This window comes from Moschus berezovskii, chromosome 19 (assembly GCF_049115385.1).
Source record: "Moschus berezovskii isolate FMDL1 chromosome 19, NW_MosBer_1.0, whole genome shotgun sequence".
In the NCBI taxonomy this organism is placed as follows: Eukaryota; Metazoa; Chordata; class Mammalia; order Artiodactyla; family Moschidae; genus Moschus; species Moschus berezovskii.
In genome coordinates, this window is record NC_142478.1 from 74,593,201 (window position 1) to 74,615,436 (window position 22,236).

The 22,236-nt window shown below is 65.8% G+C and overlaps 2 protein-coding genes across 2 annotated transcripts in view; one reads left to right on the forward strand and one right to left on the reverse strand.

The window, feature by feature from the left end:
- The window catches only part of GNAZ (G protein subunit alpha z), a 30,599-nt gene extending 18,623 nt beyond the window's left edge, over positions 1 to 11,976 (reverse strand). The window contains exon 1 of the mRNA XM_055404960.2: positions 11,855 to 11,976. The gene's annotated coding sequence lies outside the window, so the exon portion shown is untranslated. The remainder of the gene's footprint in view (positions 1 to 11,854) is intronic.
- Positions 1 to 19,491, forward strand: part of RSPH14 (radial spoke head 14 homolog) — a 50,158-nt gene extending 30,667 nt beyond the window's left edge. The window contains exons 5-7 of the mRNA XM_088828381.1: positions 17,170 to 17,395; positions 17,616 to 17,752; positions 19,197 to 19,491. Of these exons, the coding sequence (XP_088684507.1) occupies positions 17,170 to 17,395; positions 17,616 to 17,752; positions 19,197 to 19,435 (602 nt within the window). The 3' untranslated portion in view covers positions 19,436 to 19,491. The remainder of the gene's footprint in view (positions 1 to 17,169; positions 17,396 to 17,615; positions 17,753 to 19,196) is intronic.
- The last annotated feature ends 2,745 nt before the right edge of the window (positions 19,492 to 22,236 follow it).

A 22,236-nucleotide genomic window follows, 5' to 3' on the forward strand; every position in this document is an offset into this window, starting at 1 on the left:
ACGCACATGTGAGCAAGGGATCTTGAAGTCACTCCGAGCAGCAGTGAGCTCTAGGCTGTGACAGTTCACAGGACTTGTGCCTTTCACCATGTTCCCTCAACTCCCATCCCCAAGCTGCGTCCTAAGGAAGGTCTTTACAGACAGGAGTCCCCGCCTGCAACTTGGCAGGCACCGGGTGGGTGTGTGGGGCGGGGGCGCAGTGGCTGCTCCCTGGTCCGGGTGCTGACTCTGCCCAGCCCTCGGCCAGTGGCTCTGCATGTCTGGCTCCAGCCAAGCAGCCGCCCAGGGCTCCAGGGGGCCCACCCTCCTGAAGGTAATGTCTGCCACACTCAGGGTGCCTGGCGTCAGTTCTGATTTTCTCAATATGGGTCATAAAGTCTCACATGCAGGCCCAAGTGACCAACTCCCTCAGCTGGTCAGCGACAGGGACAAAGGTCACCCAGGAGAGCTGGTCCCTCCCGCTGTCCGGGGCCACCAGAGACAAGCAGGTCCCCCGAGGTGACCCCCACACCCCTCGGGACCAGTCCAGTCCAGGCAGGTGACGCGGCCCGGGGTGCAGCGGGCCAGTGCCCTCTGCGTGCAGGGCCGCGTCCGGACGGACAGCGCCGAAGGCGAGTCCTCACGGTGCTGCACTCAGCCCCTCCCCGGGGTCCTGGGGGGCCCCCCCGCAACCCACCTGCTCCGCCATGGGCCCCCTCAGGCCCCCGTCCCCCACAGTGGGCTCCCCTTCCCCACCACACCCACCCCTTCTCGGGTCTCTCCTACCGGGTTGGGACCCTTACCAAACACCACATACAAAAGTTAGCCTAAAAAAGACCCGAGACCTAAAACTGCAGAACCCCCAGGAAAAGGCGCAGAGCAAGCGCTGCCCAACACTGGGCCTCGGTCTTCGTTTCTGGGCTGTGACACCAAACGGACGGGCAGCAAATGAAGCAACAAACTGGATTTCTCAAAATTTAAAACTTCCGTGCATCAGGCGACGGCGTCAGCAGGTCGAGAGGCAAGCCGCGGAATCGCAGAAACAGCCGCAAGTCAAGTGCCCCCGAAGGGACGCTGCGAGAACACACGCAGAAGTAAAATCCGACGGCAAAACACAGCCTGATTCAAAACTGGGCAAAGGACTCGAGTGGACATCTATCTAAAGGTACGCGAACAGCCGAAAGCACACGGAAAGATGCTCAAAATAGCTAATTATTGAGAAACATAAATCAAAACCACACCGAGATACCACCTCACAAGCTATACGGAGAGTTACTACGTGAAGAAAGTGGATCCTTATGGACCGCTGCTGAGAAAATCAACTGGTGCGGCTGCCATGGGAAACAGCCCGGAGGGTCCTCAAAAACTAAAACAGATCTACTCCACGATCCAGTGAGTCCACTTCTGGGTGTGGACCCAAAAAGAACTGGCAGCAGGGTCTCAGTGAGATATCCATTCACCCGTGCTCACAACAGCATTACCCACCCACGGCCAAGGGGCGGAAGCAGCCCAGCGTCCGCTGATGAGACCGAGGGGCAAACAGACTGGGGTGGAAACACACAAGGGAACGTCATTCAGCCTCAAAACAGAAGACACGTGTGACGCGGGCCGCGACCTGGGTGAGCCCTGGGGACACAGCGCTCAGCGAGGCAGACCTGGCCCTCAGGGACAAATGCTGCTGTGATTCTAACTCCCGGCGGTCCCAGGTCAGAGGCAGAAGGTCACCGGTGGTGCGGGGCTGGGGGGCGGGCGGCAGGAAGGCGCCTGGGTTAGGAAGACGCGCAGGTCCCGGAGGTGATGCCGGTTGTGCTCACACGACGTGAACGTGCTTGATGCTGCGGAACCGCACCCATTTACACACAGTTAAAGCAGCTTCCCTGGCACTCCAGCGGCGAGGAATCCATCTGCCAGTTCGGGAGATGTGGGTTTGACCTCGGGTTTGGACGAGAGGGCTCCGTGTGCCGAGGAGGAGCGACTAAGCCCGTGGGCCACAACGTCCGCGCCCAGAGCCCGCGCTCTGCCAGGAGCGGAGCTGCCGCAGCGGGACGCCCATGCACCCCAACCCGGGAGGGGCCCCTGTTCCCCGCACGAGAGAAGAGCCCCCCGCGGCCACAGGACCCAGCACAGCCAGAGAGATGAGTGAAGAAACATTTAAAGGACGGCTACGTGGGCAAAGCTCGTTACACGTATTTTAACACCCCTGTGAGAAAGGGGGGGCTGGTCACATGGTCCCTCACCGGGGTGGCCACAGGGCACCGCGGGGGTCAGAGAGGGATGTGGCCGGGGGTGACCGTGCTCGATGGGCTGAGTCTGGGAGCCGAAGCAGGTGGGCCGTGCGCGGATTGTCAGAACCAGGCCCACGGCCCCCCTGAGAGCCTCCCTGCAGCTCCGCGGGGCTCAGCCACAGCCCTGGGGGGTCTCTGCGGTGGGGCTGGCGCTTTGGGTCTGATTGGGCTTCCCAGGACCCCTGAGGGCGCCTCCAGTCGGCCCAGAGGCACAGGCCCGGCCAGAGGCCATGTCCTGCCAGGAGCCGCCCTCCAGTCCCCAGCACCTGACACCCGGGAGCCCTGCTGCTAGGTCGGCCTGGATTCCACTGAGGCGTGGCGCTGGGAGAGGCAGGCGGGGGGCGCAGGGGAGAGACTGACCAGGGAGCCTGAAGAGGGTGGGACCCCGACAGAGGAGGGGAGGGGGAGAGACACGGGCGGGCCGGCCAGGAGCCCACGGTGCGCCGGGGACCGCGTGCTGCGTGCTGACAGCACACACACACAGGTCTGACACACACAGGTCTGTGCCCGTGTGCACGCATCTGTGCCACCGCGTGTGGCGTGTGGCGTGTGACGAGCGGGGCTGCATGTGGACTCAGGGCCCTCAGCCACAGTTACTCACTGGGCTGGCCGGCGGGCAGCGGGGGGCCTGCTGGAGACCCTCGACCGAGGAGGGTGGGCGTTAGCCCAGAGGCGGCAAGTGAGCGGTGATGGGGACCCAGCTTTAGGGTGTAGGCTGGGGTGGGGTGCTGGGCTGCGGGGGTGCGTGGGGCCGGCCTGGGGGAAGCGGAGGACGCAGGACGCTGGCCCCACAGCAGGGGATGGGCTGCTCTCCGGGTCAGGTGGGCCGAGGACCGTGCTCCGTCTGGGTGTGAACAGCACCCCTGGACGCGGAAGGCTCTGCACACAACTGTCCCATGGCAGGGGGCGCTGCAGCTGGCTGGCGGGCACCCTGGGGTCTGGCCCAGGCTGGGAGGGGGGTCGTTCTTGGGAGGGGGGACCCTAGCAGGAAATGGGCTCAGTGTACACAGGTGGACCAGCCCGGGCTTCCCAACAGCTGCGAGAGCAAACCACGTCCTCTGAAGCTCCGCCCTGGCCCCGTCAGAGGCCTCACAGACTCGCCGACCTGTCTGCCTGTGGACCCAGGGGCTGCCTGGGTGGGACCCCCAACCCAGAGTCCGCGCAGGACCCTGCGGCTCAGCCACCCTGCCTCCCACAGCCTTGAGAGAGATACTTCCCCTTGAAGTCTCCTTTTCCCGACCTCAACCCCCAACCTGACCCCTTCCCCAGACACACCCCTCTCAGGCCTCATGTCGCAGAGCGCAGTGCCAGCCTGGGGCCAGGGCTGGGGTCACAGGCTCGGTGGGGCCCTGCAAGCCCAGTGCGTTGCACCCTGGACGCTCCCCGTGACTCCCGGGTCTGCTGCCACCCTGCCCGCGGCTGCGTCCAGAGCTGGAGCATTGCTGTGGGACAGCAGCCCCCAACTGCGTGCCCAGCAGCCCCCTGCGGTCCCCACCCCTGGTGCAGGCAGGGAGCCCAGGGCCAAGGTCACCTAGGGTGCCGTGCCCAAGCCGGACTAAGCCAGAGGGTCTCTGGGACGAAAGACGGCTTATCGGCTTAGGGGGCCGAGGAGCCCAGGACCTGTCGGGTGGGGCGGGCTCGTCCTGGGGCCTGGCTTCCTCTGAGGGAGGCAGAGATGAGGCAGGGCAGCCCCCTGCCCCAGGAAAGCCTGCTCCACGCTGAGCCCTGGGCTCCCAGGCAGGGCTGGGCTTGAGGGGGCGTGTGGGGTCCGAGCAGAGGTCACTCGTGTTGGCCAGCCATTGGGGGGTCAGGGGAGGACCCCATGGGGGAGGGCAGCCCAAACCCCAAGGCCGGCGCAGTCAGGCAAGACCACCCCAGCACCAGGCCTCCAGCCTGATGCTCTAGCCAGCATGAGCCCGGCCCCCAGGGTCGAGGCCCCCGGGGGAGCTTGTGGGGTCTGCTCCCCCCAGCCCTCCGCAGCTATGCCTGGGCTGACGCCTCCGTGGGGACCTGGGGGCCGCCGGCCTGAGCCCCAGTGCCCGAGGCCTGGCCATGTGCCTCTGCCACTGGCCTCCGAGCCAGGACTGTCTCTCACACGGGGGCCCCCGGCCCCGCCCTCCTGGACCAGGTCCCTGCTGACCCCGCCCCCGCCTCCCAGGAAGGACGCGTCTCCGCCCAGCCGTGCAGGCCCGCTCAGCTGCAGTCCCGCGTCCTGCGCCAGGTGGACTCGTGTCCAAGCACCACGTCCCCCTGTACCCTCACTGGGTCTGCCGGAGCTCAGCATGGACCCGTCTGCGGCCCCCACAGGCCTGTGCCCTTTGCCTGTGGTTCTGACCCACCTCCACCCTGCTGAACACGAGCTGCGGCCCCAGGACGGGGCTTTGACCTCGGGGCTCATGGCCCCACCTGGCCCGCCCAGGCCCACAGATGTGGGGCGGTCTGCTTGCGTCCTCGAACGCAGGGCAGCTGTGGGCTGGGCCTTGGGGATGCTGTGTCCCCAAGAAGCCGGTGCGGTGGGGTCCGAGGGAGGGCCTGGCTGCACCGTCGGTGTCTGGGGCCCATGGGGCACGGCCTTCACTGCCACCCTGTGAGCGCAGCTCCCACATCAGCCTTGTTGGGTGCCCAGAGCTGGGCGCGGCGCCCTGGGTGTAGGACTCAGGTCTGGGGAAGGGGCAACAGCCCTGGGGCTGCCTGTGGGGTGGGGGGCCCTCCGACACCCCAGGATCCCTGGCACCAGCACAACCGGTCACCTGTCCTTGTTGTACGCGGCCCCGCTTTCGCTAAGCTGACTGCCTTCTCACCCAGACACCTCTGCTTTCAAACTGGTCTCTTATTCCTGCTTCGAACGGAAAGCCCGCGTTGCAGCTCCGACAGAAGGAACGAGGCCAGCAGGGTCGTAGCCGCCAGCCCAGGGACTGCCGGGAGGCCACGGGCCCACTCCTGCTGGACAGTGAGGTCAGCAAGGCCAGGAGTGGGAGCCACGCAGCTCACGGGCTCCAAACGGGGGCTTTCCTCTAGAGGGAAAGGACAGAAGAGGAGGGCAGCTGACCCGGGTGGAGGGTACTGCTCGTAGCTTGGGGTCTCAGGCCTTCTCCGGGGCCCGGCGGCCACCCAGCCCCCAGCATGCAGAAGGGGGCACCCAGGCTGAGCCCCTCCCTGCTGGGACCTGGGGGCGGGGTGGTTGGTGCTGCTCCCTCGGCCTCGCTCGGCAGACACTGTCTCAGAGAACTGCTCCGCCCTGGCCCCCTCAGCCCCCTTCATCGGCCCACAGCCCGAGGCCTCCCGATGGGCGGCCATCCTCACCTGGGCCCATCTGACCACTGTGGTGCCGTTGGGAGCCTGAGCTGGGTGTCAGGCTCCGCTCTGGGCTTGGGGACACGGGGGTGAGCCTATGCACCCAGGGGCTTGTGTTCTGGTGGGGGAACTGGGGAAGAGCACCCGGGGGCTTGTGTTCTGGTGGGGGAACTGGGGAAGAGCACCCGGGGGCTTGTGTTCTGGTGGGGGTACCAGGGAAGGGAAGCGCAGTGGAGATGGGAGTAGGGTGTGTGTCAGGGAGCTGCCCCAGGGGGTGTGGCGGGGAGGTCCAGGGAGCTGACGCTGGAGGAGACAGACACCCACACAGGGTGGGGGAGGCCAGGGTGGGGACATCTGGGCTGACACTGCCCGAGAGAGGGGGCTCAGCGGGGCAGCGGGGACCTGCTGGGCCTGGTTAAGGGCAAGCCCACCCCAGCAGCGTCCCTCCCACGGTTCCCCAGGGGGCAGCTCAGTGTGGGCTCCCTGGCAGGGACCCCCAGGGGCCAGAGGGCAGAAAGTGCACGCCTCCCACCCGGAGACGCCCATCCTCTGGAGGAGGCGCTGCTGGTGCGGGAGGTGGGAGCCTGGCCGACATCCCTGCAGCAGAACCAGACTGTGCTGCTTCCGAACACGATAGCACCTTCTGAGATGAGCCCTGCGTGCCCAGACGCCAGGAATGCTGGACAGGACGGGGACAGGCCACCCTCCCGGCACCTGCCCCCTAGGCAAAGCCATTCTCCCTCAGCGTCCCTGCCGCTGCCCACAGCACCCTGCCTGTGCCCCCCACCCTGCCCACACACCCCCACTGTCCACACACCCCCCCGCTGCCCTCAGCACCCTGCCCGCACCCCCCCAAGGTCAGGGAGACTCTGCCCCCGCATGCCCGGCCGTAGCAGCACCTTTGAGACCTAAAACCTTTCCCAGGGGACCCTGAGCCGAGCTCCGGGGCCCCCACTCAGCAGCAGGTCAGGACCTCCCCCAGGACAGGCCCTTCCTCAGCATCACCCGGCCCCTGGCCCCTCCTTCCTGCAGGCCGAGGCCCCAGGCCCTGCTCTGGACCACCCCCAACCACCCAGCGGGCTCTGGCTCCCTGCTCCCCAGAGACACACGAGGCAGAGCCACTCTGTGCTCAGCACCCCCCGCGCCAGCGTTATTTACGACACCCCCCCAACACACACAACACTGTGGCTTCCCAATCTGTGGCGTGGCTGGATCAAAGCGTGCGGTGGCTTCCCTCGCGCTTACGGGATACTGACTCCGTGGGGCAGGGCGGGGGCTGTGGGCAGGTTCTGTCACTAAGGTGTCCTGGCCCACAGGTACCTGGCAGGAAGCAGGTGCCAGATGAACGCACCCCGCCCTTTGTACCGAGCAAGGGAGGGGCCGCTCAGGGCAGGTAGCAGCAGGCGGGAGCTTCTGGGAAGCCTTCCAGCAAGGCCGAGGGCTGTCCCCCTGCCCCTCCATGATGGATACAGTGGGTGCCCAGCCACACCCTGACCCGGCCTGCCTGCGAGACCCCGCCCCACCCTGAGACCCCTGACAGGCCCCAGCTGCCCACCCCCACACACACCCCCACACACACACCCACCCCGATCCTCCCTTCCTCTGTCTCCTGCCCCAGGAGTGCCCAGAACAGCCAGCAACAGGACTGGCACGCCTCTACATTTCCAGAGCGGAGGCGGTGGGTTCCATCCCTGGCCGGGGAGCAAAGACCCCTGTGTCTGCACGGCATGGCCAAAAAGCAGGCCAACGCACCTGGAGAGCGTGCCGCGGGGCCGCGTGGGGCAGGGCCCAGCCTGGGACGCAGTGGCTTCCTGAAGGTGGCAGGCGGTGCTGGGGAAACCAGGGCGGCCCGCCTGGACCCTCCTCCTGGCCGCTGCCGCCGCCCGCCAGGCAAGGCCAGGGATGTGCACGCGTGCGTGGTGTTATCACAGAGGAAATCGATGCCTGGCACCGGCCCAGTGTTTCAGGGAAATGAACAGATTTTGGCCGAGAACAAAGAGGGTTTGATTAATCAGAAATTGGATAATGGAGGCAACACTCTAATTATTTTTTTCTTCCCGGCGTTTTCTGGAGAAAGATGTTTGCACAGCGCGTCAGAGGTAACAGCGAGGGTGAGGGGGTGGCCACGCCGGGGGAGAGCCCCACACCCACATGCGCCAGTCAGGGCTGGGAGGTGGGCTGGGTCCTGGGGGTCACTCTGAGGGGCCCCAGGAAGCAAGGGGGGACAGGTGGGCAGGCTGGAGGCACGCACACACCTCGGGACAGCTGGGCGCTGAGCAGGTCAGGCCACCACAAAACCAGGAGGCGGTGGCCGGAGGAGCCAGGGAGGGCGTGGACAGGTCAGCAGCTGCTGGATCGCAGACGGGCCCGACGGTCTGTGACCCCCAACCCCCGCGCGGAGGATTCTAACAGGCTCACTCCTTAGCACTTTCACAGATCCTCCAGGGACTTCTCTGCAAGAGTGCCACCTCAATTTAGAAGCAAATAACTCCAAACTCTGAGATGTGCAGCAGGATCCTCTGGATCAGAGACGAGCTCAGGGAAGCCATTGTCTACGGGGCCGCACACCACGCGCACCCGCTCCTGCCAACGGGCTGCCCAGGCCGCCGCCATCTGGCTGTGCCTCCTGCCCGAGGGCCAGGGCGGTGAACAGAGCGGGAGAAGCACCGCGGGAGGGCAGGGGTGGCCCCCGCGGCCCCCGGTGCCAGCGCCGGCCCAGCCGCCCACGGGCTGGGGGTGGGCAGCAAAAGAAGGACAGGGTGGGTGCTGGCCTGGGGCACCGTCCCACCACGACGGGCCTTGCTGGGCACGCACACAGGGCCCCCCGGCCTGATGCTCTGCACTCATGGTCCTCACAGATGCTTAATGATCTGTCACGCGGGCCCCACAGACGGTGCAGCTGGTTCTGCCCACAGTGCTGAGTCCCCGCAGGGGACCCCAGCCCTCCCGCCAACACGCTCCTCCGGGGCCCCCGCGTCCCAGCTCCTGGTCCCACCTGTCCTCGGCCCCGAGGAGCCTCGCCGACCCCGCGCCCCGGCTCCTGGTGTGCAGACCGCAGGGCCCCAGCGCCCACTGGCTGTCCCCTTGGCCCACCACATGCGCCTGGGCCCACGCGCGGCGCTCCACCTCCCGTGTCCCACGCAGCCTCCACAGCCTCCTCTTCGCCGAGGCCGGCCCCGCCCTTCCAGAGCTGCCCTTCCTCTTCCCCTCGGCAGGCCCGCTTTCCGCTGACCCCTGCGTCTGACCCCTTCTCGGCGCCCGTCCCCGCCCTGGGTCAGCAGCCCCTCACCACGATCGCAGTGGTGGCAACTGTGCCATCCGCCGGGCGGGTCTCTTTTAAAAGGGCGATCCCACCCGCCCGGCCCCCCACGACAGCTCCCTGACCCCCGGGCCTTTGCAGCGACCACCCTCCCCCGGCGCTCTTCCCTGGGGGGCACACAGCTTGACCGTCACCTCTCCAAGGCGCCGCGTCAACAGCCCCGCACAGAGACGCCCCCTCCCACCCGCCGCGCTGGGTCTCTTCACAGCATCTGTCCTGCCTGACGCCGGTCACGGGGTGTCTGTCAGCCCTCGGGGCCTGAGTGTGCCTGCCCCTGCGCTGGGCACGGCCCCAGCCCTCGGGTAAAGGTCAGCCAAAGGAACCCGCGGCTAAGCTGGGCGAGTGGGTGAGGCTCCATTTCCCGGGGTCGAGCCCAGGGAGACTGGTGGTCCCTGCAGGTTGGTCCTTGTTAGTTAGCTCACTCGTGGGAAGTGCCCGCCCTGGCAGTGTGGACGCTGGGGAGGACCTCGCAGGGACGGGCAGGGCGCTCCTGGATCTGCCTGCGGTGGGGACGAGAGCAGGCTGGGCGGGGGTCGGGGTGGTGGTCTGCACCCGCCCACCCTGGGGCTCGCCGTGCTCCCCGAGGCTGCACAAGCGGCTCGGGGCTCCTGCCGGGGCTGAGCCTCGGTGTCCGCCCCGCCGTCTGTGTCCGCTTCCCGGGGCCACTTCCCTGCCAGCCCACAGAACTGGCCATGGGGCTCGGCCACCCTGGGCTTCCTTCCTGGGGGTGCGGGTGGCTAATCTGACTCCTCCAGGGTTCCTGGCAGGTCAGCCACGGCTGGCAGCGGGAGCATGCCACACAGAATCCGGGTTCTTCAAGGGCCGGCACAGGGCGGTCAGGGAGGCCGTGTCCTCACAGCTGGGCAGGAGGGCACAGCGTGCAGCCACCGCGTGTGCTCACGGGGTGGCCTCGCAATGGGGTCCGGCCACTGGGGCCACGCCCTGAGTCTGAGGCCAGCCTTCCTGCCACTTGGCTCTGCGTCCCCCCTGCCCCGGCCTCCTGCATGGGCTCTGGGCAACCTGGCCACATGCCCCTGGTTACCCAGAAGTTCCTGGAATCGCCACAGAAGCTCCAGACAGTCAGACCAGGAAACTGTCCTCCTGGGACTCCAGGAGACAGAAGAGCCGAGAAGCAGGGTGGAAGGCAGGGCAGAGAATTAATTCCCCGTGTCCCCCGTCTGGAGTCACGTGGCAGGTCCCGGCAGAGGGGCCGGGCAACGGCACAGAGGTGAGCAGCTCCGGCCCCCCAAGCACAGGCCGTGCCCCACGAGGGCAGGCAGGCAGTCCCTCTCTCCCTGCAGTGAGCTGGGCCTCAGCCAAGAGCTGGTGTGTGTCTGGGGGGGCGGGTGGGGGGCGCACCGCACAGATAAACGGCACACAGCCCCTTCAGGGGGAGGGCAAAGACACCCTCGGCAGCGGGCAGGCAAACAGATCCAGGGCAGAAGGTCACACCGGGCTGCCGAGGGGGACGGAACTGACTCTTCACCTCCCGTCTGAGAAAATCAGCGTCCGTACAACACACGCGCGTTACCCCAGACGCCAGTGTCTTGTCCGTGAAGTGTGAGGCATGCTGAAGGCACAGCGCTGCCTAACCCAGGGCCTCCTGTGCCATCGGCCCCTCCCCGGAGACCCCCAGGTCTCCACGGTTACAGCCCAGGAAGGCCCACACCCCGGAGCCACCAGCTCAACGCCATCACTCTCCGAGCTGGCCAGGAACGGGGAGCCAGGGGCTGGCTACCCAGGAGCCCGGCCCTGCTTGGAAGGGCCGGCCGAGGCCGCCAGCACCTTGGGGTCTTCCGGGCTCTTTCCCGGTCCGCTGGGCTCTGGGCCACGCCGCTGCTCCTCACTCGGGTGAGGACACTGCAAGCCTCCCAGGAAGCGGCCACCGCTGATGGGTGCAGGGGGTCAGCCGTTCCTCCCATGTTCCAGACCCGGGCGGCCTCCGCCCTTCCCGCCTGACCTCCGGTGCCCCTGCCAGACCCAACTGCCTGAGTGCCACCCCCCAACCCCGTCCGCGCCTCCGTCCACGTTCTGCCCTCTGCCTGCCAGGCCCACCCCAGCCATGCCTGTGTCCTTCAAGCTCCAGTTCAAATGTCACTTTGCCCACGGGGCCCAGCTAAGTCCGGTCCCACTCAGGGGCCCCCCGACGACACCCACCCTCAAGGCTGAGTTCTCCAAGCAGCAGACACTTGTCCCTCCTGGGGTGGTGAGTCAGTCCCGGGAGGGCAGGGCCAGTGCACTCCCACCCCAGCACCAGGGCCTAGGGGAGCAAAGGCTCAGTAAACATTAGCCTAATTGAATTTGGCCAAGGAGCCTCCTCCAGGCCGGAGCAGAGGGACACGATCCCCGGTGGGGGCTGGGGGGAGGAGGGAAACCAGCAACCCTCCTAGCAGGTGGGCCCCTGCGTCCCCAGACAGACACAGGGCTCCGGGCCTGGGTGCCGCCTCCCCATCCCTTTTCTCTGCTCACGGAGAACCCCGATCCTCGGCCTGGGCGGACTTCTGCCGCCGACCCCCGGGCAGGCTCAGCTGCCACCCTGAGAAGCCAGCTGCAGGCCACCGAGCCCCGGCCCAAGGCCCTCCCCTGTCCTCCTCCCGCACCCCAGGGCCCCCACCGCCTTTTAAGGGAAAAAACAATATCGAGCCGGGAACGTAATGCAATCGCAGCGGGTCAATATCCGCCTCTCGCTCTAAGTGCCCGCGAGGGACCTGCTCAGCGGCGAAAGCGGCGCCCCGAGCCGCGCGTCGCCTGGGGGCCCAGGCCTGCGGGGCCCTCGCCCTCCCTCCAGCCCGGCCGCGCGCCGGCGCCTCACCGTCGCCGCCGCCGCCCGGGGAGGCGCGCCCGCCGCGCCCGCCGCGCCCGCCCGGGCCCCGCCGCCCCACCCCGGGGCGCGGCCTCCGCCCGCACCTGCCCGCAGCCCCGCGCGCGCCCCGGCCCGGCGGCCCCTCGGCGCACAGGCCCGGGCGCCGCCGCTCACCTCAGGCCCGCGGCCGAGCTGCTCCGGCGGCGCGGGGACGTGACCGGCCGCGGGCGGCGCACACGCTCCGCCGGCCGCGCCGCCTCCGCCGCCCTCCCGCGCCGCCGCCCGCGGGCCCGCCCGCCCGCCCCGCGCCGCCGGCAGGGGGCGGCGCCGCCAGCGCGGCGTTGCCGGGCCAACCGCGGGCGGAGCAGCGCGCCGGCCCGCCGCCCATTGGCGGGCGCGGCTGACGGACAGGCCCGCGGGGCGGGGCCGCGGCTCCGAGCGCCGCGCCGCCCGGGCGCGCGGAGGGGCCCGCGGGCTCGCTGCGTCGAGGCCGGGCGCCCACCCCGCTCGCCGGCGCCGCCGCCGCCCCCGGCCCAGACCGCAGCCTAGCCTGAGCTCCGCGACCTTGGACACCCGGCCGACCTCTGTGAGGCCTGCTTGCAGAGTGGGGCTGCTGGCACCTGCTGCCCTGAGTTGTCGCGACGGTCGACTGGGACGTGGGAAAGGGCCGTGCGGACCCCGGAGGTTTACGCCGGCGACGTTTTGCAGCGATGGAAGGGGGGGCTTCGTCGTCTCTGCTGCTCGGGCCAGCAGGGTTAGCGCTCATCAGGGCCCCTGGCAATCCCGCCACAGAAGGTTTGCCTTGGAAGGGAGGGCAGGAGAGTGGGAGGGGCCCAGGAGCGGCGCCTCCAGACCACAGAGGCGGGAGGGAGCCAGCTCTGTTGAGGCCAGGGCCCATGGGCGCCATTGGGAAGCTCACAGACTGCTCGGAATGCTCAGCAAAATGCAGCGGAGGGCAGTCTGCCAGCTTCTGCTTTCAATTTCAGGGGGAGCCCATCTGCGGGCCTCGGAGCCAGGAGCCCCTCTGCTCTGTGCTTATAAAGACTCAGGCCAGACCAGGATGTCAGTGCTCCTCTGTCCTCCCCTGCTCTCCGCGCGTCTCAGAGCCCCCAGGTAAACGCAGATGCTCCTGCAGATGCTCCTCGCTAACCCTTCGTTATCCCCCTACACCTTGTATGGTCACGGTACGAGGGTCAGACCACTCGTTGGCTGAAGGATATGGGGTGGTGGGCCAAGCCCAGGCCTGTGAAGGTGCCGCCTAAACACGGTCAGAGACCGGACAGATGTGATGGACATCCTGAGGTGGATGACTCACCGAGGTCTAGACTAGATCTGACATGTGCTGGCTGCAGGTGGCCCCTGAGGACTGGTGGGAAGTGGCCAACCATCGAGGGCTCCTTTGTGTGCACGCCCTCCCGCACCACCGGGCCGGGTCAGGATGGGCTTCTGCCCAGAGGGCCGCTCGGAGCCCAGTGGCCGTGACGACAGGAAGGTGACAGACCCTGCTGCAGGGTGGAGCAGAGGAAGCTGGGGGTGAAGCCCAGCCCCGACTGCACCGCCACCCCCTGTACCCCCTTGATGAGCTGCTTACCCCGGGTGAGCCTCAGCTGCTGCTCCCATCACAGGGGACACGAGCAGGTGGTCCCAAGAGGGTGATTCCGATGGGAGATGCACATTGACACATGTTCAGGGAGGGGCGGGGGCCCCCCGGGGACCAGGGGTCCGAATTCAGCTGTTTGCAGAGGCACATGTAGCAGGAGCGTGGGGAGAGCCTGCAGGGCAGGACAGGCCTGGCTGCTGCCGCCGCCCTCCCCACGCCCCCCAGCCCCCTGACTGCGGCAATGAGCGCTTCCCCCACCTCGAGCAGGGACCGCCATCCTTTCAGCAAGCACTCACTCCCCTGTGCTCAGGATGGAGGGGGCCTGGACGAAGCCAGAGCACCGGGGCAGCTGGAGCCCCGACGATGCCAGCTGCCCAGGCTGGGGCTTGTCAGGGGACGGTAGCAGCTGCTGGCAACCCTTGGACGGGACTGGGGAGCTTGGCCTACGAACCGCGGGACAGTTTGGGGTCTTAAAATTCAAGGAGGAGGATGGCAAGTTTCCGTTTTACAAGACTTCTTTTTACAATCTTCACATTTATTTGCAGTAGGCCTGGTCCCAGAGTGTGCGGTCGTTCTCAAGTGTAGAATCAAGTAAAAAAACGTCAGCAAGTCAGCCCAGGGACGGGAAAAAAGCAGAGTCCCTCTGTGAGGCTCAGGCCAGGCCGGGAGATGACGGGTGACCTGGCATGTCTGGGAATTGCCGGATGGAGGCTGGGGGCCGAGAGGAGCCAGTGCGGCGGGGTGGGGGGTTGCTGGAGGAAGGGGAGGCACTTGTGAAGCCCGCGAAGGAGCCGCTGGAGAGGTGCAAACAGGGAGGGGGGCGTCCCAGGGCCGCGGGGTGGGCGGGTCTTGGGAGGAAGACGTGGTCACCATGTCAGGTGCTGTTGAGGGGCCGAGGAAGCTGAGACCGAGCAGGGTCCCCACGAGCCAGGGCAGGCGCGAGGGTGGAGCGGGGGCCGCACAAGGCTGAAAAGCCGGACAGGCGGGTGGAGGTCGGGCCTGCTGAGGTCGGGGCACCGGGGTGGATGCCAGGCCCTGGGGCCGGTCCACACTGCCCAGGAGAGCAGGACGGGAGGGCACAGCACAGCCTCCGTGGGAGAAAGGGGGTCGGGGCCCCCTGCTGACTGAGCCCACCCAGCACCCAGCCACCGGCAAGGACAGCTGGCCGAGGAGCTGCCCGCCTCGAGGCGGCCCTCAGGAAGTGGCTGCACCACCACAGCGGATCCACGCCCGGGGATCACGACCCTCGGTCCCAGCCATTCCTGGCCCAGCAGCCGCTCCAGTCCCGGGCCTCCCCGGGCACACGCAGGCGCCACGCTGTTGCCCCACGAGGCCCAGCTCCCCCGGGGCCTCCAGGGCCCGCAGGACCTGGAATTCCTCGTCTGCACAGGTCCGCCCCGTGGCGACGACCGACCGGCTGACTTTCCCACTGGCCTCCCCACCGCCCTAGGGCGCCCCCTTCTGGCCAGCTTTGTCCGAGCCCCACCCGTCTGTCCCGCTCACCCCAACCCTGCCGCTGGGTCTCGGGCTGTCGGGGGAGGCCTGGTGGGTTTTTCTGACGGGTTTCTCTGGGGTCTGTGCACCACCACTGCCACCACCCCCCAAACTAGAACAAGCCAGATCTGGGTTAGTTATAAATAGCCAGGCCTGCAACTCTCCTTTTAGCTGAAAAGCAGCGAAGTGAGCAAGCAGAGAGGCGCACCCGGCACGCGTTTTATTTTTAAATCTCCCGTTTCCAAATGAGCCAGGTCCCAGTGCTCAGCATTTCGAGGACCAGAAATGCTGGGATGGAAAGCCCTGGGCAGCGGAAGGCCTTGCCTCTCCTTCCTGCCGTGTGTCCCGGGGCTCTCAAGCTGTCTCTCTGGGCTTCGGCTTCCTCCCTGGTGGTGCGGGGCAGGGGGTGGGGGACAGTGGAAATGATCACCTCCAACTAGCTTCCTGCCGCGATTCCAGCTGCTCACCTGTCCACAGCAGCACCTTCCCTGGGCTGGCCCGGGCACACTGAGACCCCACCCGGCCCTGATGGATGGTGCTGCCCCCAGGAGGAACCGTGTCCCTCCGTCTGCCAGCACCGTCCTTCTCAGAGGGTCAGGCTGTCACCTCCGCACTGTGGGCTGGGGAGCGGCCGTCCAGGTTGTGGCCGAGCAGGACTGTGGCCGGAGAGCAGGGCTGAGGGGAGAGAGTGCTCAGACCCCCCAGAGAGGCGGGCGGGGCCACCAGGCGGCGTCCCTGCAGGGCGGGAACCGTGTAGCCTTTGAACGCCCCTCCCGCCCCTCACCCGCACCCACAGGCCGCGGCCTGCAGCTGGCACTCCGTGGGCTCTGAGACCCTCGTGCCAGGCCAGCATCTGGGCACACGGGGATTCCAGTCCCTCACACTTGCCCCCTCCTCTGACACTGGCTTGTGCCAGTGATGACACCAGGCTCCGCGAGGGTGAGTGGCTTGTCTAAGGCCACCCGGCTGGATACAGTTGGGAGTCCAGCTTAGCCTTCTTCTGCCTTTAATCTGTGTGTGTCAAACCACGGGACTTCCCTGGCGGTCCAGTGGTTAAGCATCTGCTTTGCAGTGCAGGGGACGTGGCTTCGAGCCATGCTCAGGGAATTAAGTCCCCACGTACCGCGTGGCGAGTACTGAGCCCGTGAGCCACGACGGAGGTCTAGCGCAGCCAAAGATAGATATGAAAAAACCCACAACTTAGAAAACCCAACGCTCTTGAGGAAACAGGGAGCCACGTTTCCTGTGTAGTGAGCGCTCTGAGCAGAATCGGCCGGCACTGGTGGCTCCACCTGACGCCCCAGGAACCGGGCGGCCGGGGGCGGCCGGGGGCCCTGCATACGCTGCCCTTCCTCTCTGCAGGCGCCCGCCACGCGAGCTCTCGAGGACCGAGGGCGATGTCTTCAAAGGGGAAATCCCTGGGTGCTAATTGGCACTCAGAGACCTGTAGGCTAATTAACCTGTTTATTTGTCTCTCTCGAGTAAATTAGAGGGTTGAGCCGGGGAGGCGGGAGACAGAGGTGTCTGCCAGTGGCAGCTCCGGCAGGGGACTGTGGACGGCTTCACGGTGGGCAGCCTGGGCTGCTGCGGAGGGGATGGGCTGTCGGGCACCCTCCCTGGGGCCAATCCCTGCCCTGTGGGGGCTGCTCTGCCAGCAGTTCTGAGCACTCAGGAGTACCCTCAGGACGCTGCCTGGCCATCTCTGGGGTCTCCTCTGGGCAGCCAGCTGTGTGCTGACTCCCCAGGGTGGGCAGGCTGGGAGGAGTGAGGCAGAAGCTTTCACAGGGGTCAGGCAGGTGGCTCTAGGCAGGGCCCCTCCCTGCTGGGCACTGGGCACCTTTAGACCCCTTGGCTGGAATCTGTGAACTGCCCACCCTCTGTGGTTGGGGGGGGCGCAGCCCTTTTTTTGTGAGATGCTGTGCTGTTCACTGTAAACCTTCCTCCTGTAACCCCACTGACCAGCGTTCTCTCCCATCCCCGGGGCTGGCCGGGTATCCCAGAGACGTCGCGTTGTGGGTGGAAGGTGGGACTGATGCCCCCGCCCCCACCCCAGGCTTCCCTCTGGTGCATGGTGGTTGGGGGAAGGGGAAGGCCCCCCGTGTGCCCGGGTCCTGCAGGGGCGGCTGCTGCTTCTCAGGCCCCTGTTCCAAGCAGGTGCCCCCCGATCCCAGGTGGCCAAAGGCTGGACTTTTTGGGACCCTCCGTGACCTCACGGTTCCCACCTCAGCTTGTCAGCCGTGGCTTCAGACCCCTGCTTGGCAGCGGGAGAGGGTGGGATTTGTAATTTATCTGGTCAAATACTGCAGCCCCCCTGTCCCAGTCCTCCGGCTTCCAGCACACGTGACAGGTGGGGGTGGCCACGGGCCTGCGCTCAGCACCCACTCCTGTCCCGCAGGGGCCCTGGGCATCGTCAACAGTGGCCTGATCCCCTCGCTGGTGTGGAAGCTGCAGCGGGAGGAGGAAGAAATCCAGGTGCTTCTGCTGGACACGCTGGCCGCCTGCCTCATGGAGGACGCCACCGAGGCACTGGCCAGCCGCGCGGTGCCCTTCCTGAAGGAGAAGCTCCTGAGCACCAACAGCGACATCCGCAGTAAAGCCGCCCGCACGCTCACGGCCGTCAGGTGAGGCCCCAGCTGGCCTCCCCCCACCTGCCTGTGCCCTGGGGGCGTAGGACCCCTCCACCAGGTCGGCCCCGACAGTCCTGTGCCCAGGAGGCCCCCAGTCCTGCCCCTCCCAGGAGGAAGGGAAGCCCGGGAGACGCCATCTGCTCGGAGTCAGGACAGGGAGCCCAGGTCCCTCGTGACCCAGGGTCAGCGTGCTCACAGTCTGTGTCTGGCGCAGCGTCCCCCTGGAGGGCAAGATCCAGGTGTGGCAGCATGACGTCATCCCCATCCTGGTGCACCTGCTGAAGGACAGGGAGGAGGAAGTGCAGGCCAACGCGGCGGGCGCACTCATGAACGCCGCGGTGACCACCGGAGGTGAGGCGGTCCCAGGCTCCGCCCTCTTCTTCCGGGCCTCCCTGCCATCCTCTGGGCTCCCTGGCTTTGGAAGTCCTGCCTCTGACCCAGCCCTTTGTGAACCAAACTTCTGGGACTGACTTGCTTGCCACACCCGTGAGCCAGTTGTCCTGAGGTCCCAGCGGACAAGGGATCCCAGCACCGCTCCCCGCAGTGTGGTGGGGTGGGGGCGGGGGTCGAAGAGGAGCTGAGGTTACCCCCCACCCCGACTCTCACACTCAAGTCAGCGCCCTGGGTGGTCAGAGGCGCCCGAACCGGTTCCCCACCTGGAGGCCAGGTCCTCGCAGCACCAGCCAGGTCCCCCGGGCTTCCTCGCTGTTCCCCACTGGCTGCCTGGGCCTCTGATCCTCAGTCAGCGGCAGATCCCCCCAGCGCTGGGAGTCCCGCCGCTCCCCATTTGCCCTGAGGAGCCACCCACAGTCCCTCCCCCAACCGCCCGGCCACCCCTGACCACCCCCCCCCCCCGCTCCGGGCCACACGCTGTGTTTCCCCCTGGAGTCCTGGGTGGGCGCCTGGAGGGCTGGGGGCTCTCAGGGGACCCTGGTGACACAGGAGTTTGGGGACGTGAGGCCACTTTCCCTGAGCTGTCGTTCCTGCTGAGGAGGCCTGAGACCCTATGGCAGGCCAGGCCCCAGTGGGGCAGGGGCGGTGGAGACGCGGATGCCTTGGCCTCTGAGGTCTGTGGCTTGGGGACCTGGGGGCAGGAGGCAGAGCAGAGGGCGGGGTGTCCTGGGGGCGGCGGGTGTGGGGTTGACCCACAGGATGAAGGGGCCCGCCTGTGCCGAGGGGGTGGCCAGTCTGATGGCAACTAGAAGTGACTGACGCAGGAGGGTGGGGGCAAGCATGGCATTTCAGCAGGCGGGGCCGGGGGGGCAGCGACTGGAGTTTAATTTTCAAAAGACCCTCCCGCTTCCTGGCGAGGCCTGGACTGCCGCACAGGCACCTGGTGGTGGGGGGACGCCAACTGGGGAGCCCGAGGGGCCCCGTGTGTGGGCAGGGGTGGCCAGGGGTCCTGGGAAGCCCGAGGGGCCCAGTGTGCGGGCAGGGGCGGCCGGGGGTCCTGGGGAGCCCGAGGGGCCCAGTGTGCGGGCAGGGGCGGCCGGGGGTCCTGGGGAGCCCGAGGGGCCCAGTGTGCGGGCAGGGGCGGCCGGGGGTCCTGGGGAGCCCGAGGGGCCCAGTGTGCGGGCAGGGGCGGCCGGGGGTCCTGGGGAGCTCGAGGGGCCCAGTGTGCGGGCAGGGGCGGCCGGGGGTCCCGGGGAGCTCGAGGGCCCAGTGTGCGGGCAGGGGCGGCCGGGGGTCCTGGGGAGCTCGTGGGGCCCAGTGTGCGGGCAGGGGCGGCCGGGGGTCCTGGGAGGTGGGCAGGGCTCCCCCCACCCCAGTAACACCCGGCATTGGTGGCTGGCAGGGAAGTATGCAGCCCTGGACGCGGAGGCCACCGGCCCACTGCTGCAGCTGCTGACCTCGTCTCTGAGCAAGGCGCGCCTGAACGCCATCAAGGCCCTCACCATGCTGGCCGAGGCGCCCGAAGGCCGCAAGCTCCTGCAGTCCCACGTGGCCACCTTCCGGTTGCTTGAAGAGGACTTCAGCCCGGCCGTGCAGCGGGCAGCCCAGATCGCCATCAAGGTCATAGAGTGGAAGCCCTGAGTCTCACCGGCACCCCCACCCCGCGACTCCACGCCTGAATAAACACATGGAGTCTCTTTATCTTGGTCCAGATGGTGGCACCTGATGGTTCTGGAGCCGGTCACATGTCTCCTCTCTCTTGCCAAAGGGGAAACGCTCGGCTTGGGAGGACCGGGTCACAGGCTGATCTCATGGCCCGGGGACAGGTGGGAGGCCGCCCGCAGCAGTCGAGGCCCCTGGGAGGGCAGAGAGTAGGGATGAGGCAGAGAAGGGGCTGACGCTCCGGTGAACAGGCCCCTGGGGTGCGGCCCTGCTCCCTGGGTCGGCCAGCTTCCCACATGGGGTGGCAGGAAGGAAGGTCACGGGTGCCATCCCTATGGGCTCTTGCTGGGGGAGGGTGAGTTGTAAGAGGCCCCCCACCTGCACCCCAGGGATGAGTGCTCAGCACAGGGTAGCCCCTTAAGGCCTCCCCCTCAAACAGCTGAGCTCCCCAAAGCCAAGACCCCTAAGTGAGCCTGGGCTGGCCTCCCCCAGCCCTCCCGCTGCTGTCTGCAGGCTGGAGCATCTGCGGGGATGGGAGGTGACGTAGCGGGAAGGAGAAGCAGGCTGTTGGGATGGGCTTGGGGGGGGTGGGGAGGCACAGGGGCCCCAGGTACCCCCCCAGCCCACCCTGGCCAGCTGTCTGGCTCCATTTCAGGGCTGGACTTGTTTGCCTGGGCTGAGCAAGGGCCTTGCTCTCCAGGACTCACACCAGCTTTTTTTCCCTCGTTCCATCCGCAAACAGCAGCCCCGGCTTCCTGTGAGAAACAACTTCCCATAGAACTAACATGCCCACGGAGTAAATGCCTTCCCCGAGTCCTCCTGGGGACTGGGGCCTTCGCTTACCTAGAAGGGACACAGGGACGCCTGTCTCCCTGGGGCTCCCAGGGATGAGCCCCAAGCAGGCCCCCTTGTTCCGGGAGGGGCCGGCTGCCGGGCCCAGGGGGGCTTTCAGGTTAAATCTCACTCTCAGGAAAGGTCCCGTAAGAGGGACACTTTCTTACTTTAGGAAAAGAGGTCCTGAGGGGCCCCATGTGGGCCTGCCCCCGTCACCCCTCTGCCGCAGTGCACTGGCTCCAGCTCAGCACCTCCTTGCCTCCGAGACCCCTGCTCTGTGCACGGGCCCCTCCCTTCCTGTGGCGGCTGTCCTGGCCCTCCGCCCAGGGTCCCGGTTGCGCCTCACTGGTCTCCTCTGTGGAAACAGCCCCCTCTCCTAACCTGGCCGCCCCATCCCGCTCTCCCGCACCGTCGTGCCTGCCCGACCGGCCTCCTCCACCAGGTCCCTTCTTAGCTAGGGCAGCCCACCGTCTGCTCTGCAGTCTGAGCCGCTAGCGCCAGCTTCTCTCCTGGGTTCCGGACCCCTGCAAGCAACTTAATACCGACCCCTAAATGTCTCCAGGCAAGAATTAATACCAACCCTTCACCAACTGCTTTAAAAAGAGAGAAGAGGCAGGGACACTTCCCAACTCATCCCATGAGGCTAGTATCACCCCCATCCCCAAACCAGGCAAAGATCTCACGAGGAAAGGAAACTATAGACCAATATCCTCCACGCATACAGACACAAGAACTCAACCAAACATTAGCACACCAAATCCAGCCGTGTGAAGACAGCCTCATATACCATGACCACTGGGCATTTCTCCCAGGGATGCAAGACGGGTTCAAGGCGTGACGACGAACCAGTGTAACAACGCACAAGAGAATAAAGAACAGAGTCGCACGGTCACCTCCACAGGTGCAGGGTAAGCTTTGACAGAATCCAACACCCACTTCATTAAAAAAACACACACACAAAAAAAACCTTAAAACTAAACTAAAAATCTCTCAGCAAAAACGTCCCTGGTGCTCCAGGGGTCAAGAATCCTCCACGCCACAGGGCAACTGAAAAGCCTTTGTGACAGAGATACTGAGCCCACCTGCCACAAGTACTGAAGCCCACATGTCCGAGAGCCTGAGCTCTGCACAGGGGAAGCCACCCCAACGAGAAATCCACGCAGAGCGTGGCCCCCACTCACTGCAGCTAGAGAGAGCCAAGCACAGCAGTGAGGGCCCGGCACAGCCAAAAATAAAAGAAACCCGCAAATAAAGCTTTAAAAACTCAGCAACACAGGGATAGAGTGGAATTTCCTCAACATGATAACATGTGCAAGAACTCACTGCTAATATCATACTCGACCGTGAGACGCTTGATGCTTTTCCTCCAAGACTGGGAGCAAGACAAGGATGTCCGCTCTCACTGCTTCAAACTTACACTGCACTGGAGGTTCGAGCTGGGCAGTTGAGGCAAAAGAATGAAATAAAAGGCATCCGGGTCGGACAGAAGTTGTCTGTACTTGCAGATGACATGATTTTATATGTGAAACAATTCCAAGAAATACGCTTTAAAAATATAAGAATAAACAATTTCCACAAAGTTACAGGGACCAAGATCAAGATACAATTTTTGTTTTTCTGTACCTGAGCAATGACACATCTGAAAATGCAATTAAAATAAAGGGTAGGGGGCTAACAGAAACTATTGTGTATAAAATAAATAAGCTACAAGGACATACTGTACAACACAGGAAAGAAAGCCAACCTTTTAATAACAACTATAAATGGAGTGTGACCTTTAAAAATCATGAACTTACATAATATTGTACATCAACGATATCTCAACTTTAAAAAAAAGCCTCATTTACAGTACCATCAAAAAGAATAACATGCCCAGGAATCAACTTAGACGTGTAACACTTGGGTGCTGAAGACAAGACACTGCTGAAAGACACGAAAGAGGCCCT